This window comes from Artemia sp. Qi Xiang Cuo, chromosome 20 (genome assembly GCF_049724085.1).
Source record: "Artemia sp. Qi Xiang Cuo chromosome 20, ASM4972408v1, whole genome shotgun sequence".
NCBI lineage: Eukaryota > Metazoa > Arthropoda > Branchiopoda > Anostraca > Artemiidae > Artemia > Artemia sp. Qi Xiang Cuo.
In genome coordinates this window covers 4,412,884-4,436,845 of record NC_142813.1, presented here as the reverse complement: position 1 = coordinate 4,436,845, position 23,962 = coordinate 4,412,884, and the positions used below count along the sequence as shown (strand labels likewise).

At 36.2% G+C, this 23,962-nt stretch overlaps 1 protein-coding gene across 1 annotated transcript; it reads right to left on the bottom strand.

Moving 5' to 3' along the window:
* Positions 1 to 1,892: 1,892 nt before the first annotated feature.
* LOC148939787 (mitochondrial pyruvate carrier 2-like) lies at positions 1,893 to 23,733 on the bottom strand. The gene is made up of 4 exons (XM_089105749.1): positions 23,598 to 23,733; positions 15,980 to 16,020; positions 8,577 to 8,773; positions 1,893 to 3,131 (listed from the first exon to the last, which is right to left on the bottom strand). Exons 1-4 carry the CDS (start codon positions 23,680 to 23,682, stop codon positions 3,095 to 3,097), a joined length of 360 nt encoding a protein of 119 aa, XP_088961875.1. The 5' UTR covers positions 23,683 to 23,733; the 3' UTR covers positions 1,893 to 3,094.
* Between the last annotated feature and the right edge of the window lie 229 nt (positions 23,734 to 23,962).

Here is a 23,962-nt window from a genome sequence, read left to right as displayed (position 1 = left end):
TTAACTAGATTTCGGACATTCACGGTAAAAGATATGCCAAAAAGAATTGGAAACTTTTAAGGGTCGGATCTTCGGCAGTTGGGAGGATTGGAATTAAACACTATTAGCGCCAAATACGATTCGGCGTCTGGTGACCTCATAAAAAAAAGGTCAGGTCCACTGGATACAAAATAATTCTTCATTTCCCTGGATTTTAAAATACTTGAAAAGACAAGCAGCAGTTTTTGGTGAAGTAAGGTCACCAAATACTAGATGGCGTTGATTTCTTTTCAGCACTAGCGTAAATTTATTTGCGTAAATGTCCAGTTTTATAGGTTTTCCGAATTCCGTAAGATACCATAAACAAATAACAAGACACGGACTCTAGTAAATTCCATTTAAGAAATTACAACACAATTTATCAATCAACGAAAAATTGAGGTGATAAAGGACATTAGAATTAAATTGGTAATTATAATGTGGCGTTATAATGTTGACGTTATTTTAGCAAAAATATATAAAAAACGGATTATTTTTTTAACAAGACGTGTAAATAAAACACTTATTTGTACAAAAAAATAATAAAAGTCCGAATATTTCGGCTTCACATCCAGAAGCCTTCATCAAGGGGGAAAAAGACTAGTCTAAGCAAAACTTACGAAAAAACAAAGAAAACATACAAACACTATACAAAAACGAAAGGAAACTTTCTGTTTAAATGGGACTTTCCTTTCGTATTTCTCTTTGTCTTTTTTTGTAAAGCATTTGTTAGTTTTATTTTTTTTTAATTAATTTTGTTTAAGAAAATTTTTGGTTTAAATTTGAGTTTCTTTCGTTTTTTTTTTACTTTTTTTTGTAGCATTTCTGATTTCTTTGTTTTGTTTTTTTCATATTCAGATGTTTAAGATATGTTTTTGGTCTGTCCGCAATATTGGGACTTTTATTATTATTTTTGCATAAATAAGTTTTTTCTTATATTTTCAGTCTTATAAAAAATTCTACTTTCTTTTATGTTTTTTCGCTTCAATTGCGAATAAAGTGTTACCCTATGTTTCAAAATTGATGCCAACACTTTAAAATAAAATATCCTACAATTATTTGTTGTAGCTACAACCACAGCTACAACTACAGCTTGTAGTTGTTTGCTACAACTACAACTCTGCTACGCCGTGGATATGGTGCATACGCAGAGGGGCGGGGTCCCATGAAAACTCGAAGATTTTTTACAATTTTCGCATAAATTCGTAAATGTTACATATAATTCCTATTATTTTCGTTTCTATAATCCCCCCCCCTCCTAAAAAAAGCTCTTAGCTAAATATTCAAGCGTTAACAAACTAGTTAATTTCTAGCTTCAATAAAGCACAAAAAAACTTTAAAAATGGACAGAATCATTTACCCCGACACAGGCATGTCAACTAAAAATCATTTTTTTTTTTATGCGAATAGACACTAAAATTTCAAAAAATTGCAAAGGTCACAAATATATGAGTACATGGCAGTTAAATTATAGCCGAGTATTAGAGTAGCCTATACACTACCAGCTAAATTATGTCCACCCTCAAAACCACTCAAGGCCCATCGCTACTGTTGGATACACCTTGCAATACAACTAATAAAAAAGCGGCACAGTACCTCCCTTAGAAGATGCAAATTTGGATTCAACAAAACGACATTAAAAGTATAAATTTTTTGTACAGTCTTGGTGACGTAAATTAGAATTATTCATTTTGTTTTACTTAAAGTCGACTGTGGCACCGATCTAGCGAGTAATTTATGGACAATGATTCTATTTATTTTTCGATGTCTGTAGGAGGGGGAATTCGTCAGTTTTTTCATGTTTTTTAATGACAATGAAAAATCTCAGGGGGGAGTATATTTTTGAAATTTTATATATTAATTTTCTTCTATGACTATCTACCTTACTTCTGCCCTAGGATGGATGGATGATAGACTATCTATCAACAAGTGAAAATGACATAATTTTTAATCAATCCTGAAAAAGCTTATGCCAGCTTTGCCTCTCACTCAGACTATCTGGCTTGATGGCAACTTGATTTTAATTCAAGAATTTGAGGTTGTTTCTCCTTTCAGAAAAAAATCTAAGGAGGGGGGAGAAAATCTATCGGGGAAAGGCCACCCTAATCCCTCAATTAACAGCACTGAATGATTCTATAAGGATTTTCAATGTACTGAAAGGTTTTCAGATATCCAGAATTAAAAAGCATTCCTCGCCGTCTATTTTGCATGCATAAAAGGATTTTCACATTATGTTGTAACTTGACATTAATATTCATCAGAATTCAGGATTTCAGATATCCAGGTTTTCTGAAAGGTTTTCAGATATCCAGAATTAAAAAGCATTTCTCGCCGTCTATTTTGCATGTATAAAAGGATTTTTACATTATGTTGTAACTTGACATTAATATTCTTCTGAATTCAGGATTGCGCAATCCCAAGACTGAAAATTTGGCTACAGATATATAGATTATGGAGAAATTAAATATGACACTGTGAAAAATGCTTTACAAAAGAATAGCTTATAGGGACAGACGGTTTTTCTTCGAATTACAAGATGACAAACATCGCAACTTGGTTAGACAAATATAATCTTATAATCCTAGTTTCACGCTACAATTGGATAACGATTTATGAAAAAAGAAACCATTGCTTCAAAGAGGACCGAATTACGGAGGGAATTTTCCAAGGGAGGTCACCCCCCCCCTGAGAAATTATGGCCCCGTTTTGAAATATGACTGAGAAGCAGATTCCCCTTTTTGGAGATCCTTCCGACAGATCTTAAAGAGGGCTTCTCCCCTCCCCCCCCACTCTAAATTTGTCTTTACGATTACAAATTTAATAGCAAATCCTAAGAGCTATCTTTGAGAGAACCTCTGTGCAAAAGTTACACGCCAGAGCGGTGGCACAATCGAAAAGGGCTAATATGGAATCCAGTGATAATTACTTCCCCTCAAATTTCACAAAATATCAAAAATTCATATCTTAAACTGTTTTTGGCAATATCAAACTGGTTGTAGAGGCATACACTTGTAACTAGACAACTCAATTCTATTGGTACATGCAATAGGCCATCTACAGTTCTTCAGGTATGGGACTAGGACTCCATTTTAGGCTTTTTGATGTATTGATATCTGAAAAAACATAACGGTGTTAGACATCTGTACGAAATTTTGGTTTAGGTTCGCTTTAGCTAGCCTATTAAGCTAAACATGATGTCCTGGATCCTACTTAACTTCCTGAATCCTATTTTATGTTTTAGTAAATGCGCAAAACTTGATCGAAGAGAGACAATTCAAATTCCCAATCTCAGTTCAACTTCCCGAGACGTAATTCAACTTCCTAAACTCAGTTCAACTTCCCAAAACTTCCCAAAACAAGTCAACTTCCCAAGCTCAGTTCAGTTTCCCCAAACACAATTCAACCTCCCAAACTCAGTTCAATTTCCCCAAACACAATTCAACTTCCCGAATACAACTCAACTTCCCAAACTCAGTTCAATTTCCCCAAAAACAATTCAACTTCCCAAACTCAGTTCAACTTCCCAAACTCAGTTCAACTTCCCAAAGCACAATTCAACTTCCCAAACTCAGTTCAATTTCCCCAAACACAATTCAACTTCCCAAACTCAGTTCAATTTCCCAAAAAGCGTTTGAGCAGCACACCTAACCTAACCCCTACCCCTTAATTCGCAAATATATAGCCCAAATTATACAAGTCCAATACATTCTATCACCCATCACTTGTCTTTGTGGCTATGAAACCAATTTTCTGAGATCTAACCTAATCGTAATTCTTGAGTGTGTTTCGTTTAATTAACAAGTACCCGAATTTTTTATAGTTTCCATGTTTCCCTTCATCCCCCCCTTCCCTGCAATAGAAACTTATGTTTATATGTCTGGTCCGATCCAGAAAAAATCAGCTCAGCAAAGTCATTTCACACTTATTTGCTTCCAGTAATAAAACCAATGCTATGACCTACCACCTTTATTTGTATGTATATTATTGAAAAAAAGAAGTAAATAAGTATAGATCCGTGGATGCGTTTATCCGCAAGGACTTAGCCTTGGCTCTTGGTGGTCACGGTCATGGTGCTAATCATTATGAAAGATGGGTATCGGAAGAAGAGGGCAGTGCAGCACTTACGCTTCCCCTTGACTATCCGGATATGGACTCCTCTTACCCCCCCCCCTACAATGAAAATGCAGGAGATACACCACTGACCTTCACCATATTTTTTTAATGCTTTCTTTCGTAGGGCAAGGACTACTGATTCAAGGACATTACTTTCGTACGGATTACTGATGCCCGTTAATTCGTAATTATGACTCCGTAATAACCGATAAATTTCCAGCGTAAAAGTTTGCCGTTGGGATTTTCCTTATGCTTCACTTGTGTCGGATATCCTTCAGGAAACCTTCCTTCAGGAACGAAGTTTCCTTCGCAACTTCCGGACAGTTGTGCGCCTTTGCAACTCTCCGTAAGCATGATCCAGTAGAAGCTCGCCTTCTTTGCAGCATAGATAGATGAAGATGAATCTACACAGTAAAAGTTTGATAATACTTTGGTCTCCCAAGCTGATTGTTTAGCATAGGGCGAAGAGATCTACCTTGAGGAGAAGGCTTTTGGTAAAATCCTTGGTTGTTGGATATAACCCCAAGTTTAAAACTATAAAAAATAGTTCGACTTTTTCTGGCTAGTCGGAGCTAGTCTCCTGGTTTCCGGTATGCGTGGCTAACCGCTGGATTTTCTACGGTACTTGAAATTAGCCAAAACTTTTGGGCTATTAGGAGGTAGCCCCCCTCCCCCTGTTCTCAGGTAATTGGAGCTAATCTAGGGATTGCCAGGTAATGGGATAATATATAAACTCCTTTTTTGGACGCTTGAGTTGCTACTCCAAAATTACTAAGTGACAATCTTTGTCTGCTTTAGATAAGATAAGATTTATTGCTGAAAAATGGCTATCACAAGCCCAAAAGGGCCGAATTCGCACTTTAGCGTCAAATACAGCGAAAAAAGAACAACAAAAACAAACAATCAAACAACAAGAGAAAATTATAAAAGGGTCAATGTCAAATACGTAAAAACGTTAAAAACAAAGTACAAAGTAAACTCATAAAATTAGAAGGCCAATGTCAAGTCCGAAGGCCAATGTCAAGTCTTTATCCCTCCGCCGGTATATTAGGGGGTGAGGTTACCTCCGGTAGTTCAGAGGACAGTTTCAAGTTTTTTTGTTTTTTTTTTGCAAGTTATTTAAAGTTCCTACCTCCATCCTTACTTAAATGAAGTTTGGCATCACTTGGACATAGGCTTTAGGAAGGGCAAATAATACTGACTAATCGCTATATCATTTTTCATGTATGGGCCTTACAAGCCAAGCTTCATGGGCCAAATACACGCTTAGTTCTTGTTAAAGTATATTTTTTTAAGTATGAATAAAATGATTGACTGGTAATTAATTGTGCTGCCAAATTTTAAGAATTTAATTTTTTAAGTATTGGAGGTAAAAAATTCGCCACCATAGCGGATATTAGAGTTTATATCACTGACAGGTATATATGTTACCGTGAATGTCCGAAATCTGATTAATGTCGACATTCACTGGCGAATGTCCAAAATTCCTTTTTCTCTGCTTGGATTCAATTAGCTTTGTGAGTCAGCTTTTTCAGTCTTATGCAAGCTATGATGGTAAAAGTTGAAGTTAGATTATGTTACATTATGTTAGTTTACTTTAGATTGGGTTAGGTTAAATTTGGTTATAAATATCAGAAATAGGTTAAAACCTGAGCTAACCCAACTTAACTTGTCATCATCAAACCTTGCATTAAATTGAAAAAGCTGACTTCCAACCCTGACTAAATCCAAGTAGAAAAAAAGGTATTTCAAACATGCACCGGTGAATGTCGACATTCACGAATTTTAAACATTCGCGGTAACATATACCACAAAATATTATGGAACACCCTTTCTTTGGCTTGCTATACAAGTTAGATTAAATAATAAAGAACTTAATACCAAGGAAAAAACGATTATTAAGCTTAAAATATATTAGATATTTTAGATAATCAAAACGTGGTGCCTTTTTACTTGACGCCCTTTTTCAGCTTATGGAACTTGTTAACTTTTTCAAGAGCCCAAGATTTCCGCCTTCAATGTATTAAAATAAAAAAATTCGCATTCTTTTTTAAACAGATAGTCACGGATGTGTGTCTTTTTACGGCTACTTTTTCCAAAGGAGATTAGACAGTGGTCGTACAATATCAGGAGAGCGTTCATTCGAACAGATATTCAAGATTCTATGGTCCTTTCAAAGTGTCAGCACAATCATTCAGTACGATCATTATACTTCGAAAGGCGGTTGTCTTTTCGAAGTATGCGTTTTGTTTCGTTCGTTTTATATTGACATAGTCTTTTCAGGGAAAAACAAAATAATACTTTAAATATTTTCGTTTTTTTTAAGACTTTATAGTTTGACCTGCTATTTGTATTCCGGAAAAAAAATTTCAGCAATTTTTAACAACATACACCCTTTTAAAAAAATGGACGCAAATAGTAGTGTTTAATTTTGTTTTATACATCTTCTAGTTGACCTGAAATGGAAAACTTGATACCATTCGCAAAAAAATCTGTTCACTATCTTTGATAGCTTGGATACACTTACGCTATTTTGATTTGGTTAAATTTTAAGTGCAAAAGTAGCCCCGAAAATTCGAACATGATACCCTCAGTCGTTCTTGGGATACTGCTGAGATGCCTTATTGGGAATTAGCATTAACACAGTGCATTTTGATTTAATCTTAAGGCAACATTTGGTTTTTAAACATAAAGATAAATGGGAGGGTGGGCGTCGGAGGGGGATTAGTTAACCTCCAATCACTTTCGACTATTAAAAAGGGCACCAGCCATCTCAATTTCCAACTGAATGAGCCGTTTTTGAAGTTTCTACGACAGCGCTATCTATAAAAAACCTTTTATGCCCCCAGGGCAAAACTTACAACCCTTGCCCTGAGGGCTGTGGGGGGGGGGGGTTGTCTTTTTCAAAGACAAAATTTCCGTTATCTATAACTATTGTGAACAAAATCAACCTCTCACATTTCTAATTGGATGCTATTTGGGTAAAGGTAGGCGTGACAGGGAGGTTAGTCATTTTCCAATCCCTTTTGGCAAATAAATAACGCACTAGCCACTCCAATTTCCCATAAAATGAGCCCTTTTCGAAAGTTTCTACGACAACTCTTTCGATACGAAGTGTCCTGGCCTAAAGAAAAAAAAAATAATACATTATGCCAACATTGTTCTTTACTTAGACATCGCGATTGCGCTGCCTATGATACGTTTTGTTTCGTCCGGTATTTTCGTTGGCCTTATGAAACCCCTCTCTCGTTTTTCTCTTACATACACCTAGATTCTCTCACTACCTAGATACGTGCATTCATTTAAATTTCCACAAAAAAAAAAAATTATTTCTATAATGGCTTGAATTAACAGTTTTAAGATTTCCCATTATCTTCGGTGCAACTTGACTGACAGCTCTTGCTTAGCAGCGTTGCCAGAGTAAAAGGAACGAGGCACTAGCACTGTTATTTGCCTTCATAGCTGTTTTGGGTGAAGGTTGGAGCCTTGGGGCATTTCCAGCCGTTTGTAGTTGGGACAAAATCAAAGATGGGTCAGATGGGTGTTTGAGCGGGCAGGCGAAGTAGATGACCACACCGACGCAGCGAGCAAGACTCAAGCTGCACATATATGATTGAAAGTTTAAAGGATCGAAGAATCTCCAGCGTCCGTATTCTGTCAAATAGGCTCGATTTTGCGAAGGTGTTTTATCTATGGGGATTAAATAAAGGAATTAATAAATTAAATAAAGGAAACGCTTTAAATAAATTAAATTATTTATTAAATTCAATTAATTATTAAATTATTTATTTAGATTAAATAAATTAAATACAGAAACACTTCTTTAATGACTAAGGAAACTGTAAGCCAAGATCGAACTCTAAAACGAGTAGAGACTTATGCCATCTATTCCCCCCCCTGTTGTTAAAGATGGTTGCGATTTGATCAATTGGGCTGCCGCCCTTTAAATCTTCACTCATTAGAATTAGAAATTTGAAATCTCAACTACCTTAGAAATTAGAAATCTCATTAGAATAAGAAATCTCCACTGCCTTAGAATTAGTTGAATACCAAAGTTTAAAGAAAGTTTTAAGAAGGAATTAAAGAAACACTTCTTTAATGACTAAGGAAGCTGTAAGCCAAGTTCGGACTCTAAAACAAGTAGAGCCTTATGCCATCTATTTCCCACCCCCACCCCACGTTGGTAAAGATGGTTCTGATTAGATCAATTGGGCTACTACCCTTTAAATCTCCACTCATTAGAATTAGAAATTAGAAATATCCACTACCTCAGAAATTAGAATGAGAAATTAGAAATCTCCACTACCTCAGAATTATTTGAATTACAAAGTTTTCAAAATATCTATAACAATTAATACTAACCCAATAGTCTACTGATCCAGGTGCACACCCCTGGTGCTATTCAATTACGATATAATACAGGGGGTGGGGCTAAAGGAACTTACTTGGCAGCTCTGGACACTTGGTAAAGGCCAGTGAGTCCAACAAAAAAATTGACTGCAAATAATGACCAATTCTTGGGAATGATCACCAGTGAATACCGAGACCAAATAAAGCCTGTACACATCAAAGCACCTGCTTGACTTATACTAATTTTTTCCGCTGGTCGACTGATGTCGCTTATACCAGCAATTACCAAACCCTGCAAAAAATTATACCTCCTTTTATTTGTAATAAATTTTTTGGGGGGAGGAGTACTATTTCAAATTAGAAGTAATGAGAATTAATCCAGATTAAATCCAGATACCTGATAATGGAGACAAGTAGAAATGTTGTGTCTCTAGATTGGTTAAAGCAGGAATCTTGCTACTGGAAAATAACAAGCCACGTACAGCTTTATACATTATGCTGTCAGTAAGTCGTACTGTTGGGAAGGAGGGGTGTTAGAAAGGTCATGAGTCCTATAAAGGAAGTCCTGTTTAGCCCCTCCATCGCACTTGGCACAAACTAACGAAAATGAGGAGGGAAGTGTATTTTTTTCAAAATCTAGAGGGCAAATTTATTATTTCAGCTCCCAGTTCCTTGCTCCTTCCCTTTCCAGAAATTTCATCGCCTACTATAAAATCGGCAAAAAAAATCTCAAAGCTAAGTTCTGGCAGATGACGAAATGGATGGTTATTTTTTTCACTGACGCACCTGCGCATTTCGCAGCTAAGGGGAGCATTGCTTCTATGCAGAGCTGATTATAGCTTCACAGAAATGCTAAAACAAATCTCTCAATTTTTTTTTAATCGAAAGATATTAGAATTTGATTCACAAAAGATTGCTATTAATGCTGAATATCACGGGAGTTTCTTTCTTAATATTTCATAATTAATGTGTCTTCCCCTTTTTATGGTCAATTTCATTTTATTTTAGGGAATATTTTTTCAGTTTTACTGTAAATCTGTTCTTACTCTGTCTGAATTGGTTCCAGTAATACAAAATTTATTTTTGCAAAAAAAAAAAAAAAAAAAAAAAAAAAAAAAAATACAAAATCTTACTCTGTCTGAATTGGTTCCAGTAATACAAAATTTACTTTTACAAAAAAAAAAAAAAAAAAAAAAAAAAAAAAAAAAAAAAAAAAATGAAAAATACAGAATCTTACTCTGTCGGAATTGGTTCCAGTAATACAAAATTCACTTTTACAAAAAATTACAAAATAAGAAATTAATAATCTTACTCTGTCTGAATTGGTTCCAATAATACAAAATGTACTTTTCATTGCTTGTATTTTCACTGCCTTTTACTGGCATACTACTACTACTAACTCAACACAAGGGTTAACCGGCCTAAACCCAAAACGCTGACGAACACTCTTTGTCCATCTCAGCCTCTTCAAAGTTTTTCCTGTGGTCAGGTCCCAAGAACTCTAATCAAGGTTACCACCTCTTATTGGTTTATCACTAGTTTTAAACTTTTGATGATTTTTTGTTTCTCTTGTTATTCTTTCGTTATTTTTATACAATTTTTCCCTTCTTTTGGATTTTTTTGCGTTTTTTGTCTTTATAGCTGCTTTTTTCTTTTAAAAAAAAATCTGATAAAAGTGCGTTTGAACACAGCTAAATAGTAAAAAATAATATGAATAACGGAAATATTAAGGTTTGCTGGTTTTTGCAAAACCTAGAAAATTTCACACAGAATTGCATAACTGAGATTATTCATTTGTATTTCTAAAGGATTTAAGCTGAAATTCCTCCAGATATAACAATTTAATTAGAAAGCTTTTTTTCCTCCAGTAATTTTAACTTTAAATTCAATCTAAACTAGCTAAACCTGAGTTAGTGTGGAAAACTATCTGCAGTTTAAAAAGGCTGGCCAATTTTAAGCTCATACTGGTGACAAATTTAGCTTTATTTGCCCTCCCCTACATTTTTAAGAGTCTAAAAAGATGAGTTCAGAGTAATTTCCCAGTTTAGGGTAATTAAGTATTTAAAAAGACTTAGTATGTTGATTAAAGTTGTTTGGGATATGTTCCAAATCCATTTTTGGTATAATTGCCGACTAGTGGTTTTTCACTATCCATTCAATTAGTAGCCAATCTCAGTTTCTGAAGGCAAAAGAAAAACTCCATGCACTATATGGTGTGGTTGACTTTTTTTTTTACTAGCACCAGTATCCTCTCTTACCCGTTTCCCATATTCTTTGGAGTTGCGTTTGGCCGCCGTGGCCAAACGCGTGGCCAAATGTTCATTTTATTGCCGTTTTCATTTGACCATCAATATTACCATTTTAGGGTACACCTCTGCTGTTCTTATATTTGCTGAGTTTTCGTAATTATTCCGTTTGTTCTTTATGAGGAGGGGCCTGGTGGTCTTTCACTATAAATTCAATTAGTGTGGCCAATTGCAGTTTCAAAACAAAAACTCCAAGCACTACATGGTGTTGCTGTTTTTTTTCTTTTTTTTTACTAGCACCAGTATCCTATCTTACCCGTTTCCCATATTCTTTGGAGTTGCGTTTGGCCGCCGTGGCCAAACGCGTGGCCAAATGTTCATTTTATTGCCGTTTTCATTTGGCCATCAATATTACCATTTTAGGGTACCTCTGCTGGTCTTATATTTGCTGAGTTTTCGTAATTATCCCGTTTGTTCTTTATGAGGAGGGGCCTGGTGGTCTTTCACTATAAATTCAATTAGTGTGGCCAATTTTAGTTTCAAAACAAAAACTCCAAGCACTACATGGTGTTGCTGTTTTTTTTTTTATTTTTTTTACTAGCACCAGTATCCTCTCTTACCCGTTTCCCATATTCTTTGGAGTTGCGTTTGGCCGCCGTGGCCAAACGAGTGGCCAAATGTTCAGTTTATTGCCGTTTTCATTTGACCATCAATATTACCATTTTAGGGTACCTCTGCTGTTCTTATATTTGCTGAGTTTTCGTAATTATTCCTTTTGTTCTTTATGAGGAGGGGCCTGGTGGTCTTTCACTATAAATTCAATTAGTGTGGCCAATTTCAGTTTCAAAACAAAAACTCCAAGCACTACATGGTGTTGCTGTTTTTTTTTTTTTTACTAGCACTAGTATCCTCTCTTACCCGTTTCCCATATTCTTTGGAGTTGCGTTTGGCCGCCGTGGCCAAACGCGTGGCCAAATGTTCATTTTATTGCCGTGTTCATTTTAACATCAAAATTAACAATTTAGGGTACCTCTGCTGTTCTTATATTTGCTGAGTTTTCGTAATTATTCTGTTTGTTCTTTGTGAGGAGGGGCCTGGTGGTCTTTCACTATAAATTCAATTAGTGTGGCCAATTTCAGTTTCAAAACAAAAACTCCAAGCACTACATGGTGTTGCTGTTTTTTTTTTTTTTACTAGCACTAGTATCCTATCTTACCCGTTTCCCATATTATTTGGAGTTGCGTTTGGCCGCCGTGGCCAAACGCGTGGCCCAATGTTCATTTTATTGCCGGTTTCATTTGACCATCAATATTACCATTTTAGGGTACCTCTGCTGTTCTTATATTTGCTGAGTTTTCGTAATTATTCTGTTTGTTCTTTGTGAGGAGGGGCCTGGTGGTCTTTCACTATAAATTCAATTAGTGTGGCCAATTTCAGTTTCAAAACAAAAACTCCAAGCACTACATGGTGTTGCTGTTTTTTTTTCTTTTTTTTTACTAGCACTAGTATCCTCTCTTACCCGTTTCCCATATTCTTTGGAGTTGCGTTTGGCCGCCGTGGCCAAATGTTCATTTTATTGCCGTTTTCATTTGACCATCAATATTACCATTTTAGGGTACCTCTGCTGTTCTTATATTTGCTGAGTTTTCGTAATTATTCCGTCTGTTCTTTATGAGGAGGGGCCTGGTGGTCTTTCACTATAAATTCAATTAGTGTGGCCAATTGCAGTTTCAAAACAAAAACTTCAAGTACTACATGGTGTTGCTGTTTTTTTTTTCTTCTTTTTTTTTAATAGCACCAGTATCCTCTCTTACCCGTTTCCCATATTCTTTGGAGTTGCGTTTGGCCGCCGTGGCCAAACGCGTGGCCAAATGTTCATTTTATTGCCGTTTTCATTTGACCATCAATATTACCATTTTAGGGTACCTCTGCTGTTCTTATATTTGCTGAGTTTTCGTAATTATTCCGTTTGTTCTTTATGAGGAGGGGCCTGGTGGTCTTTCACTATAAATTCAATTAGTGTGGCCAATTGCAGTTTCAAAACAAAAACTCCAAGCACTACATGGTGTTGCTTTTTTTTTTTTTTTTTTTTTTTTTCTTTTTTTTTACTAGCACCAGTATCCTATCTTACCCGTTTCCCATATTCTTTGGAGTTGCGTTTGGCCGCCGTGGCCAAACGCGTGGCCAAATGTTCATTTTATTGCCGTTTTCATTTGGCCATCAATATTGCCATTTTAGGGTACCTCTGCTGTTCTTATATTTGCTGAGTTTTCGTAATTATTCCTTCTGTTCTTTATGAGGTGGGGCCTGGTGGTCTTTCACTATAAATTCAATTAGTGTGGCCAATTGCAGTTTCAAAACAAAAACTCCAAGCACTACATGGTGTTGCTGTTTTTTTTTTTTTTTTTACTAGCACTAGTATCCTCTCTTACCCGTTTCCCATATTCTTTGGAGTTGCGTTTGGCCGCCGTGGCCAAACGCGTGGCCAAATGTTCATTTTATTGCCGTTTTCATTTGACCATCAATATTACCATTTTAGGGTACCTCTGCTGTTCTTATATTTGCTGAGTTTTCGTAATTATTCCGTCTGTTCTTTATCTGCTTACGCAATAAACCTATACTCTCACAAGGCACGTATACATGAGGAGGGGCCTTCAGAATTCATCCACCTCCTCAGAATCTCAGGATATTCACAGTTCTTCCCATGATTTCTCCTATTTCCTTATTTTATTTCTGTTAGTCTATAATTTGTAATTTTTCTGGTTTTTGGTTTTTCAGATTCACACCCTTCCTCGGCAAACAGAACTTCTTTTTACAGTGAACCTCTAATCATACGATGCGTGTAAGCAGGAGGTGAACACCCTTCCCTTCCTGTTTCAAATCCCAAGATTTTCAAGATTTGTCCCACAATTTCTCATATTTTCATATAGTTTGTCTGTTTTTGTACATTTTCAAATGTTGTACCCCCCCCCCATCTTCACCAAAAAAAGAAATATATGCGGAAAGCAAAACTAAAGCAAAAGGCATGGAAAAATGTCTGAGGTAATGATGGATGATAATAAAGCACAAGAAAATTTGTGGCTAGAATATACAGGGCAACAAGCATTACAACAAATCACTTATGAAATCGCAAACGGAAATTATGCACAACAAAATCTACAGTTAGAAGACAAAAGACTGCAAGAATCGTAAACGAAAACGATCGACAAAAAAACCTGCAGTTAGAAAATAAATGAAAATTATAATGGAACGAAGGAGCGCGTGATTTTAGCGCTGCCAAAAAATTAAGTAAAATTAATCTTGAGATTGCCAATCACCCCCCAGGAGAACACAAATCCCTTGAAAGTTATGATTATGTTAAGGATAAACAGGGAGGAGGAACTGGATTCACGCTGGAATTTCTTAATTCAATTGAATTTGCTGATTTGAGACCAAAAGAACAACACTAAAGATACTACAGAACAATATGATTATTATACTAATTTATGATTCTAGAATCACATATGTACAAGCCTGCCATGTGCAGAGTGCCAAAGTCATAACCATGGGGCTTTTCATCCTTCAACTATTTCTACCATGAACTACCAACCCTATTCTAATAAAGCTCACTATAGTCACTGATCATAGTAAATGATAGTATCAACTGGTGTGGCAAAGGTTATGAGAGAATATGCAATTCAATGGGAAGGTAAAACTCTCCTAGACTTTGTTATGCTGTTGGTTTCAGCATTTTCGATAAAAATGTTAGCAACATGAATGAATTTTCAGAGGTTTTGAGGGTTTTGGCTGTAAAAACAGATTTGAAACTGAACTTTAAGAAGACTAAGTCGCTTAGACTAGGTATGAATAAAGGTGAAGAGATGATATTGGGTAAAGAGAAGATCGATCAAGTGGATAGCTTCAATTAGCTGGGTAGTATTATTAGTAAAGATGGCATAAAAAGTAGAATAGCAAAGGGAAAGGCCAAGCATGTTGTTTCATTGCTGAAAAAAAAACTTTGGAAGAATAGGAAAATAAGGCTGCAAACCAGGTTTAGAATGATTCCGAAACGTGGGTGCTCTGAAGCAAGGAAGGTTTGTTAAATTTTTTCCAGAGGAATTGTCAAAGAACAGTTTTAAGAACCTCATAAATTGTATTTGTAGGGCGGAATTTTCAGTTTAGTAAAGAAGTAGTCCTTTGAACTAATATTGGGAGGACTTGTATTCCCCAAACCTCGTGGATGCAGTTGTGATTTCATAATTTTACCATAAGCAATGACGTTTAAAATTTGTGAGCCATCTGATTTTATTTTAAAGAAGACTATCTATTTTTATTGGAATACAAAAAACATTTCTACCCCTTCAAGGTTAGAAATGTGCTCTTCTAGAACACATAGTTGAAGAACAAAAAAAAATTGAAAGACTACTGTCCACACGGTACATTACCAGGGGCACCAATGGGGGTAGGGCCATATTCAGTATTTTTGTTTGGGATGAGGGGATATTATTTTGATGGAGGCAAACAATCAAAAATTTTTGTTATATCTTTATGAGTTGCATGTTCGTTTGACTGACTGTATATTGCCAAAGATTGTACTCCTTGGCCATCCACCCTAGAGCAAATGAAAAGCAGGTCAGCACCAAATGGGGTGAAAAGAGGTCATAAGAAAGGACTTAAAGAAAAGTGGAACTTCACAGGAGCTGGTGAGTCAAAATCTTTTCCACATTAAAATGTAAAGTTACTACAAATACTCAATCTACAAAGTAGTCCTAATTGCCACTTATAATGACAGTCAAATTTCAAAAGGTAAAATACTGAACCAGCTCCTTTATTTAAAGGTGCTAGTAGACTGAGCCCCAACCCATATGTTTATGGGCCTGCCCCCCCCCCACACACACACACAAATTACAACGTAATTAACAGCCTAATGTGGTGTGTTTAGCCTTTTGCATACCCCACCCCCTCCCCAACCTATTGAGCTATTCAGAAAAAGTGTTTATTTTGGAACAATTGCTTATTTTTTGAAATACACCTTTTGGGCAGTACATATACAGCAGTGTTTCCCATTTAACTTAGTAACTGAACAAAAAAATTGTTTTGAGCTTATTTGAGAATTATTGTTTTGAGCTAACTGACACAAGTCAACCATATCAAAAACTCATTGGCTAAAGGTTATTTATTCACATAAATTACATAATATACCTAATGTAATAACCATAATATACCTTATGTAATAAATTACATAATATACATAATATACCCTATGTACATACCCATTTAAAAATAGGAGCCCAAAAGAATACAGTCTGAGGTCCTGAAATAAAAAAGGAGTTAATATCTAGCATCCACAGCTGAACACTAAAGAGGGAGCCTAATCTTAAAGATACATCCACAGACCCTACCATTGGTGATTTATGAAAAAATGGCAAAATGTAGGAATTCAGACATCTAGACCTAAAAATGCTTTCAAACAGTAGGCCCCAATGCAAAAAAATTTCTTGATCCTCCTTGAAAAATCTTATGGGTCTTACCAATTGATACTGCATCACATTTCCACAGAACATGTAGGTTAATTTATTAAAGACATTAGAAGTTAATAAAGAAAATAACAAACACTACTCAGCACAGACAAGGCTGTATCCAGAGGGGGGGGGGGCTAAAGGGGTTTGAACCCCCCCCCTGTATGCGTTTTTGTTTTTTTTATGTACCCCCCCCTCCCTGAAAAAAATGTTTGAGTAAAACCTCCACCGAAAAAAAAAATCCTGGGTACAGTCTTGAGCACAGATATGATGATATGTAACAAAAAATTGAACCTACGAAAATAATACAATGGGTAGACCTATTTACCAAATCATGAGCAATGTTAATGTTGTACAAGGGAAGGGCCTCACTGTTTGATAAAGAGTCCACTAGCCCCATTGATAATAGAAACCCATTTGGAATCAATCATTTGGTCTCTCTTAGTCTGTATTGCACTATTTTCCTCTTTTGTTTTTCTATCTCTTTTGTCAATCATTTGGTCTTGGTCTCTCTTAGTCTGTATTGCACTATTTTTCTCTTTTGTTTTTCTATCTCTTTTGTCTTTTGTCAATCATTTGGTCTCTCTTAGTTTGTATTGGACTATTTGTCTCTTTTGTTTTTCCATCTTTTTTGTCTTTTGTCAATCATTTGGTACCTCTTAGTCTGTATTGCACTATTTTTCTCTTTTGTTTTTCTATCTCTTTTGTCTTTTGTCAATCATTTGGTCTCTCTTAGTCTGTATTGCAATATTTTTCTGTTTTGTTTTTCTAAAACAATATTCTCGAGTGGTGATGCTGTGGTAAATGAGTTTTTGAAATGTGGTGGTTGTGAAGTCACAAATAAATTTGAAGATCATTAATATGATTTTTGAAAAAGGGGAAATACCTAGCAATTTTAAGAAAATTTTAATTAAGATTAACAAGTCGAAATTAAGAAGACTCAGTTGATTAGACTTGGAATAAATGAAGGTGAAGAGGTTATGTTGGATAACAAGAAGACGTATCCAGTGGATAGCTTCACTTACCTGGGTAGTATTATTAGTAAAGACAGTGGGAGCAGTGAATATGTTAAAAGTAGAATAGCCAAGGCGTGGTTTTTTTTTCACAGTTAAAAAAAGGGAGAATAGGAAGGAAGTCTGAAAACCTGAAGTCTGAAGTCTGATTAGAATATTGGAAGCTACAATGATGAAAGTCATCAAGTATGGTTTTAAAACATTGTTGCTTCAGAAGAGAGAGGAGGATTTGTAGCTATTTTCAGAGGAATTGCCTTTGAATTGCTTTGAGTGACCATATTTTTAACAGTAAACTGTATGCAAAAATGCAAAAATATTATGAGAGAGAAGTTGAGATGGCTAGGACATATTTTGCAAATGGAGGATGACAAATTGTCAAAGATCATCCTTTTTGGCCATCCATCTTGGAGGAGGTTGTAATATAGGATTTAAAGGGACCTGGAACTTCTTGGGAGGATGTAAGGAGGGAAGCTTTGACTAGATTGGCAGATAGGAAGAGTATGTACAGCTTTGTTGGACTCAGCTGGTTTGGTGCTGCAGTGAGTTATTAGTAGTAGTATTTTTCCAAAACTAGCAAGCTATAAATATAATGAATATAACTAGAAATGACATGCACTAAAGACATAAAATATCTGATCAAAATACACCAAAGACAAAACTATATTAGTCAAGGCCATATCCAATGAGGGTAGGGGGGTTTGAGCCCCCCTCCCCTGAAATGTTTGTCTGACTTGTAAAGATGTAACAAAAATGGATACAAAATATTTTCATGCATTCTTAAGTTTTTTTGTAAACAACCCGGCCCCCCACCCCCCAAAAAAATAATCCTGGGTACAGCCCTGAGATTAGTAGAATGTGATAGTAACTTTTGATGACTCAATGACCAGCTAGTATAAATTTTGGCAGCTGTTAGTACTTTTAGACAAAATTTTTACCATAGTTTAATTAGCATAATTCAAGTCTTGCTTTTTCTTCAAAAATATTTTTGGAAAAAATAGTGCAGTTAACTAAAAACCCACTGTAGCACTAAGTTACAACTAAGAGCACTAAGGTCAATAAAATACACATGCTGCTCTTCCATCCAAATTTATTCAAACCTTCACTTCTTATTCCCTCCCATGAAGTTTCAATTTTCTCTAAATGCTTTCTTATGACCACAGATGAATGACCAAGAAGTATAATCTTTGGCAACATCACATCATTCACCCTAAAACATGACCCTGCTATCTACATTTTTTTACAGCCTATTATCTAACACATTGTAAGTCAAAAAAGTACCTGGAACTCTCCTTAGACAATTACTTTAGAAGAAATTTAACAATTCTTCCCCAACCTTTTGAAGCATTATTTAAAAAACTTTTCCCAAAAAACAAGTTTTTCAAAGAAAAGTAAGGAACTCTATTAAACAAAAAATGAGCAAAACTAAAATCAAATAATCTACCAAGCGTGAAACTACCACAAATCAGCATTGACAAATATATGAAACCCAAAACGAACAGAAATTACAATAATTAGCCGAGTCAAACTCAAAACGAGCAGAAATTAACATAAGTTGGGTGCAAAACCTCTATGCCTTCCCAAGGCCAGAACAAAATTTGCACTTTCAAAATTTCCAAATTTGCACATTGTCAGTTTGATATACATATACTGATATTTAGTAGTCAAAATGTTAATATTATTTGATTTATTAAAGTTAAAAAAGTAAAAACATTTATATTTTTTCAATAAAGTGCAAATTTTGTTCTGGCCTTTTGGTCTTTGTTTGGCTGGTCCTTTGGTCTTTGTTTGGGGGAATGAAGGGTGTGAGGGGGGGCTAGTTTTACTCAAATCACTTTCAACTATTAAAAACGGTACTAGCCCTTTGAATTTCCAATCAAATGAGCCTGTTTTGAAGTTTCTACAGCAATGCCTTCTATAAAAACCTTATATGCCCCCACGGCATAACTTATTACCCTTGCCCTGAGGGTTGTGGGGGGGGGGGGGGGGTGTCCTCCTCAAAAACAAATTTTCTATCTGGAAATCAACTATGCTGAACAAAATGGCTATCTCAAAATTTTGATTGGATGAGCCTGTTTTGAAGTTTCTATGACAACGCCTTGTATAAAAACCTCATATGCCCCCAGGGCATAACTTAAAACCCTTGCCCTGAGGGTTGTGGGGGAGTGTCCTCCTCAACATATTTTCTATCTGGAAATCAACTATGCTGAACAAAATGGCTATCTAAAAATTTTGATTGGATGTGTTGGGGGGAATGATGGGCAGGGGGGGGGGCCCTGCCCATCACTTTTGACTATTAAAAAGGGTACTAGCCCTTTGAATTTCCAATCAAATGAGCCTGTTTTGAAGTTTCTACAACAACGCCTTCTATAAAAAACCTTATATGCCCCCAGGGTATAACTTAAAACCCTTCCCCTGAGGGTTGTGGGGAGTGTCCTCCTCAAAAAGATATTTTCTATCTGGAAATCAAGTATGCTGAACAAAATGGCTATCTCAGAATTTTGATTGGATGTGTTTGGGGGCATGATGGGCGTGGGGGGGGCTAGGTACCCTCCATTCACTTTTGACTATTAGAAAAGGGTACTAGCCCTTTGAATTTCCAATCGAATGAGCCTTTCTTGAAGTTTCTACAACAACGCCTTCTATAAAAACCTTATATACCCCCAGGGCATAACTTAAAACCCTTGCCCCGAGGGTTGTAGGGAAGTGTCCTCCTCAAAAACATATTTTCTATCTGAGAATCAACTATGCTGGACAAAATGGCTATCTCAAAATTTTGATTGGATGGGTTTGGGGGAATGATGGGCAGGGGGGGCTAGTTGCCCTCCAATCACTTTTGGCTATTAAAATGGGCACTAGCCCTTTGAATTTCCAATTGAATGAGCCTTTTTTGAAGTCTCTACAACAACTCCTTCTATAAAAACCTTATATGCCCCCACAGCATAACTTAAAACCCTTGCCCCAAGGGTTGTGGGGGAGTTTCCTCCTAAAAAAGATATTTTCTATCTGGAAATTAACTACGCTGAACAAAATAGCTATATCAAAATTTTGATTGGATATGTTTAGGGGAATGATGGGTGTGGGGGAGGGCTAGTTGCCCTCCAATCACTTTTGACTATTAAAAAGTGCACTAGCCCTTTGAATTTCTAATCAAATGAGCCTTTTTTGAAGCTTCTATGACAATTCCTTCTATAAAAACCTTATATGCCCCCAGGGCATAACTTAAAACCCTTGCATCGAGGGTTGTAGGGGAGTGTCCTCCTCAAAAAGATATTTTCTATCTAGAAATCAACTACGCTAAACAAAATGGGTATCTCAAAATTTTGATTGGATGTGTTTGGGGGAATGAGGGGTGTGGGGGGGGGGCTAGTTGCCCTCCAATCACTTTTGACCATTAAAAAGGGCACTAGCCACTCCAATTTCCAATCGATTGAGCCCTTTTCGAAGTTTCTACAACAACTCCTTCAATACAAAGTGCCCGGGTGGAGAAAAAACACATTGTGCCCACATCATTCTTTACTTAGGCAGTACTGGTGCACTGCCTATGATACATGTTTCAGAGCCATGCCTGACCATTCTCATTACCCTGGTTTCCAAAATTCTAATCTAAGTTTGCAAACTATCTTCCTAATCTACAAAACCTTTTTTCAACTGCAAAACACCCTATGTCATAGCTATTCTACCTTTTGCATTTCCACTGTGTCTACATTCTTTGGTAAAAACACTACCCAGGTAAGTGCATCTATCCATGTGATTGATTTCCTTATTACTGTATGCCACCATTGCTATATGCCATAGGCCACACTCTCCTTTATCTTTGATCCAAGCAAATTTAGCATTCTTCAATAAACTCATTAGGTACTCCCCCTTTTTTCAAAATCATATTTATTATCTTCAGTTATTCAACTTGGCAACCACTATGTTTCAAAAACACATTTACCTTACAGTCTGCACCTGCTGCATTATTAATTATTAATCATTTTAGTACTGTCTCTAGCATCTACTTGCAAATTAAATTTTCCTTCAATTTCAAAATTTTCAAAAAAAAATCACTTCTGTATATTAATTCCAAATCTGTGCTTCTTATGTTCAATTGCTCAGCCTATTAATAAAAGATTGTACCATTATGCCATCTGGGTGTGTCTTACAGATCCATAACAATTTTTTCCATGGCCACCATTTCACAACCCTTAATTCACACTTCAACACCTTTACCACTTCCCTTATTTTTTTCTTTTAGTCTTATAAGACCTGTCATTCAGAAACTTCTTGTACAAACCCCTTCTTTTTTCTACCAGGCTTAAAGAGTTTTCACAAACATCCCTAGCTGTATTTACAATTTTACTCTCTGAGATTTCTTCTGTTACTTTGCAAAATATTTTTCTCAAATTATTCTAACCATTTTCCAGATTCTAAATTTTCCAGTTTCATGCCCAATTGTTCTTGGAAAGTTCCTTTAATATCATCAATAAACTTACCATCATGCAAGTATTAATGGAAACTTGTGTTCCACTTTATTGCCAAATATTGCTTGGTTACGGCTAGATTATTGCACTACAAAACAATAGCAGTAACCACTGCTATTCTCTTTCTCTACACCTGATTTACCCAAACCAGGGTGTAATCTATCCCTATATGCACCAACTTGGATTTAACATTCTTGCTCAGTAAAGATGCCAGCAAAGACAGACCTAGTAGGCAGCACTGTCAGTCTTCTCCAAATATTGGTTTATTACATCAGTCATCTGGTGTGTGGTCAGCCATACCACTTTCAAAAATGGGCTTCTATTTCAACAGAGGGACATACCTGCTTGAACATGATTTGTAACCTTCAACTTGATGCAGGATATAAACTCATCCAGTTCTACCAGATAAATATTTAATATATAGAGGTGGTTAGGTTAGGCATTTAATATAGGGGCCTAATGCATTCTGGGTGATCTTCTTTCCATAATCCTTTGTTGTACTTTCTGTTATTTTGCAACTAAAGTATTATATTTTCATCATATTTTGGTAGGCTATACTTCATTATGATTAACATATATCACTTCTTGAGTGTGTTCTGGATAATATGTAAGTACCCCTTTTCAATTGTGAAAAACACAGTGCATCTTGGCAGTAAATTTTTACCAAATCATATTATTGACTTACAAATAAAGTGAATATACCACTCAATGCCTTTTTTTATGCTCTTTCCAAATATAATAATCATTTTTGTCATAAATGAATTTTATTCCCACCACTATATATACCAATTTCAGGGTATATATTTGCACATTAGGGGGGGGGGGGTAAAGTTTAAACTTACCTCCCATTTAGATCAGAAATAGAATTTGCACCCCTCCCCCTAATGTGCAAATATATACCCTGAATTGGTATATATAGGGGTGGGGGTAAAATTAATTTCTGACAAATATGATTGTTATATTTGGAAAGAGCATAAAAAAAGGCAGCAAGTGGTAGCCTATATTCACTTTATTCATAAGTCAATAGCCTAATATGATTTGGTAAAAATTTACCATCTTGACTGCTCTACTTTAAAGATCTTCACTGCATCCACAATCTTTAATTATAATACTACATATGTAAGTGAAGCTATTCACTTGATTGATTTTCTCAGTACCCAACATCACCTCTATTTATTCCTAGTCTAAGCCTAAGTTGTTCATTTTCCTAGCCTAACCCCTTTCCAAGACAGCCAAAAGTAGCTAAAGTAGAATTTTACCTATCTTATATTTGAACATCAGAGGGAGGGGGTAAAGTAAAGCTGCTTTTAGGAATGGTACAGTACCTAAGTAAGCATTTTAGAATTTCCAAAGTAGGCCCTAGTATGTAAGTAAGTATAAGTATGATGGCACTAGACCCTTAAGGTCCAAACCAGCGGTGCTGATCTCTGTTTCTTGGCCCTTCCGCCAGGAAGTTCCATGGGGGGCTGGGGGCCAGTAATCCCGTACATTTGCATACCCTTACTGCTTACCTTCCGCAGATTTCTCCAGATACCCATTTAGAGATGGGCCGACACTTGCTAAGCTTACTAAGTCACACCACTGACCCGCTGTCCCAAACCAAATAAATGGCCACGTCAGGGATCAAACCCGTGCCCCTTGGACAAAGAATTCTCCACCCAGCGCACATCCACTTAGCCAGGACGGCTTTAGCGTAGGCCCTAGTAGGCTACTTGAAATTCAATAGTGTTTCCCTTCGAGGGGAAAAACCACTAACACAGAGCCAAAAGCTACAATTTTATTGCTTCTGCTACATTTTGTAAGGATAAGGACAAAAAAGTGCTAGGCTAGTCTGGCAAAGCAGTGGGTTTGGCAGACAGAAAGTGGATGGTCGCCTTTCTCAGAGGCACAGATTACCAGCTGGATGTTTCCATAGTGGTGTAAACTTTTGTGGAACAAATCTTTCAATTGCTGCCATAGATGATCGATATAAGGCAGACATTTTTGAAATCTAGCTAGATTTTCAGGACCTTTTCCTTTGTAATTTTCTGCCTAGCTAAGTAACAAACTTAATTCAAGAGTATAACAGATGGCACTGAGGCTGATACGACAGTTGGATTCGAGTGTAGGCTGAGGACCTATTTTCACGAGAATGTGAGCTGGATGAAAGCCATCCATCCACGTGAAACTTCGTTTTTGCGCTGGATGTGTTCAACGTATGTTTTTTTCCTATCCTCTTCTCATTATTTTTTTTTCAGATGAAGGGCTATAGTTCCACTCTA

Coding starts and splice junctions, on each gene's coding strand:
- LOC148939787 (XM_089105749.1), bottom strand. CDS start 23,682: ATGTCTGCCTTATATCGATCATCTATGGCAGCAATTGAAAGATTTGTT. Junction 16,021..23,597: donor ACTATGGAAACATCCAGCTG/GTAATCTGTGCC, acceptor TTTTTATTTCAG/GACCTCAGACTGTATTCTTT. Junction 3,132..8,576: donor CAAGTGTCCAGAGCTGCCAA/GTAAGTTCCTTT, acceptor ATGTTTTTTCAG/ATATCAATACATCAAAAAGC.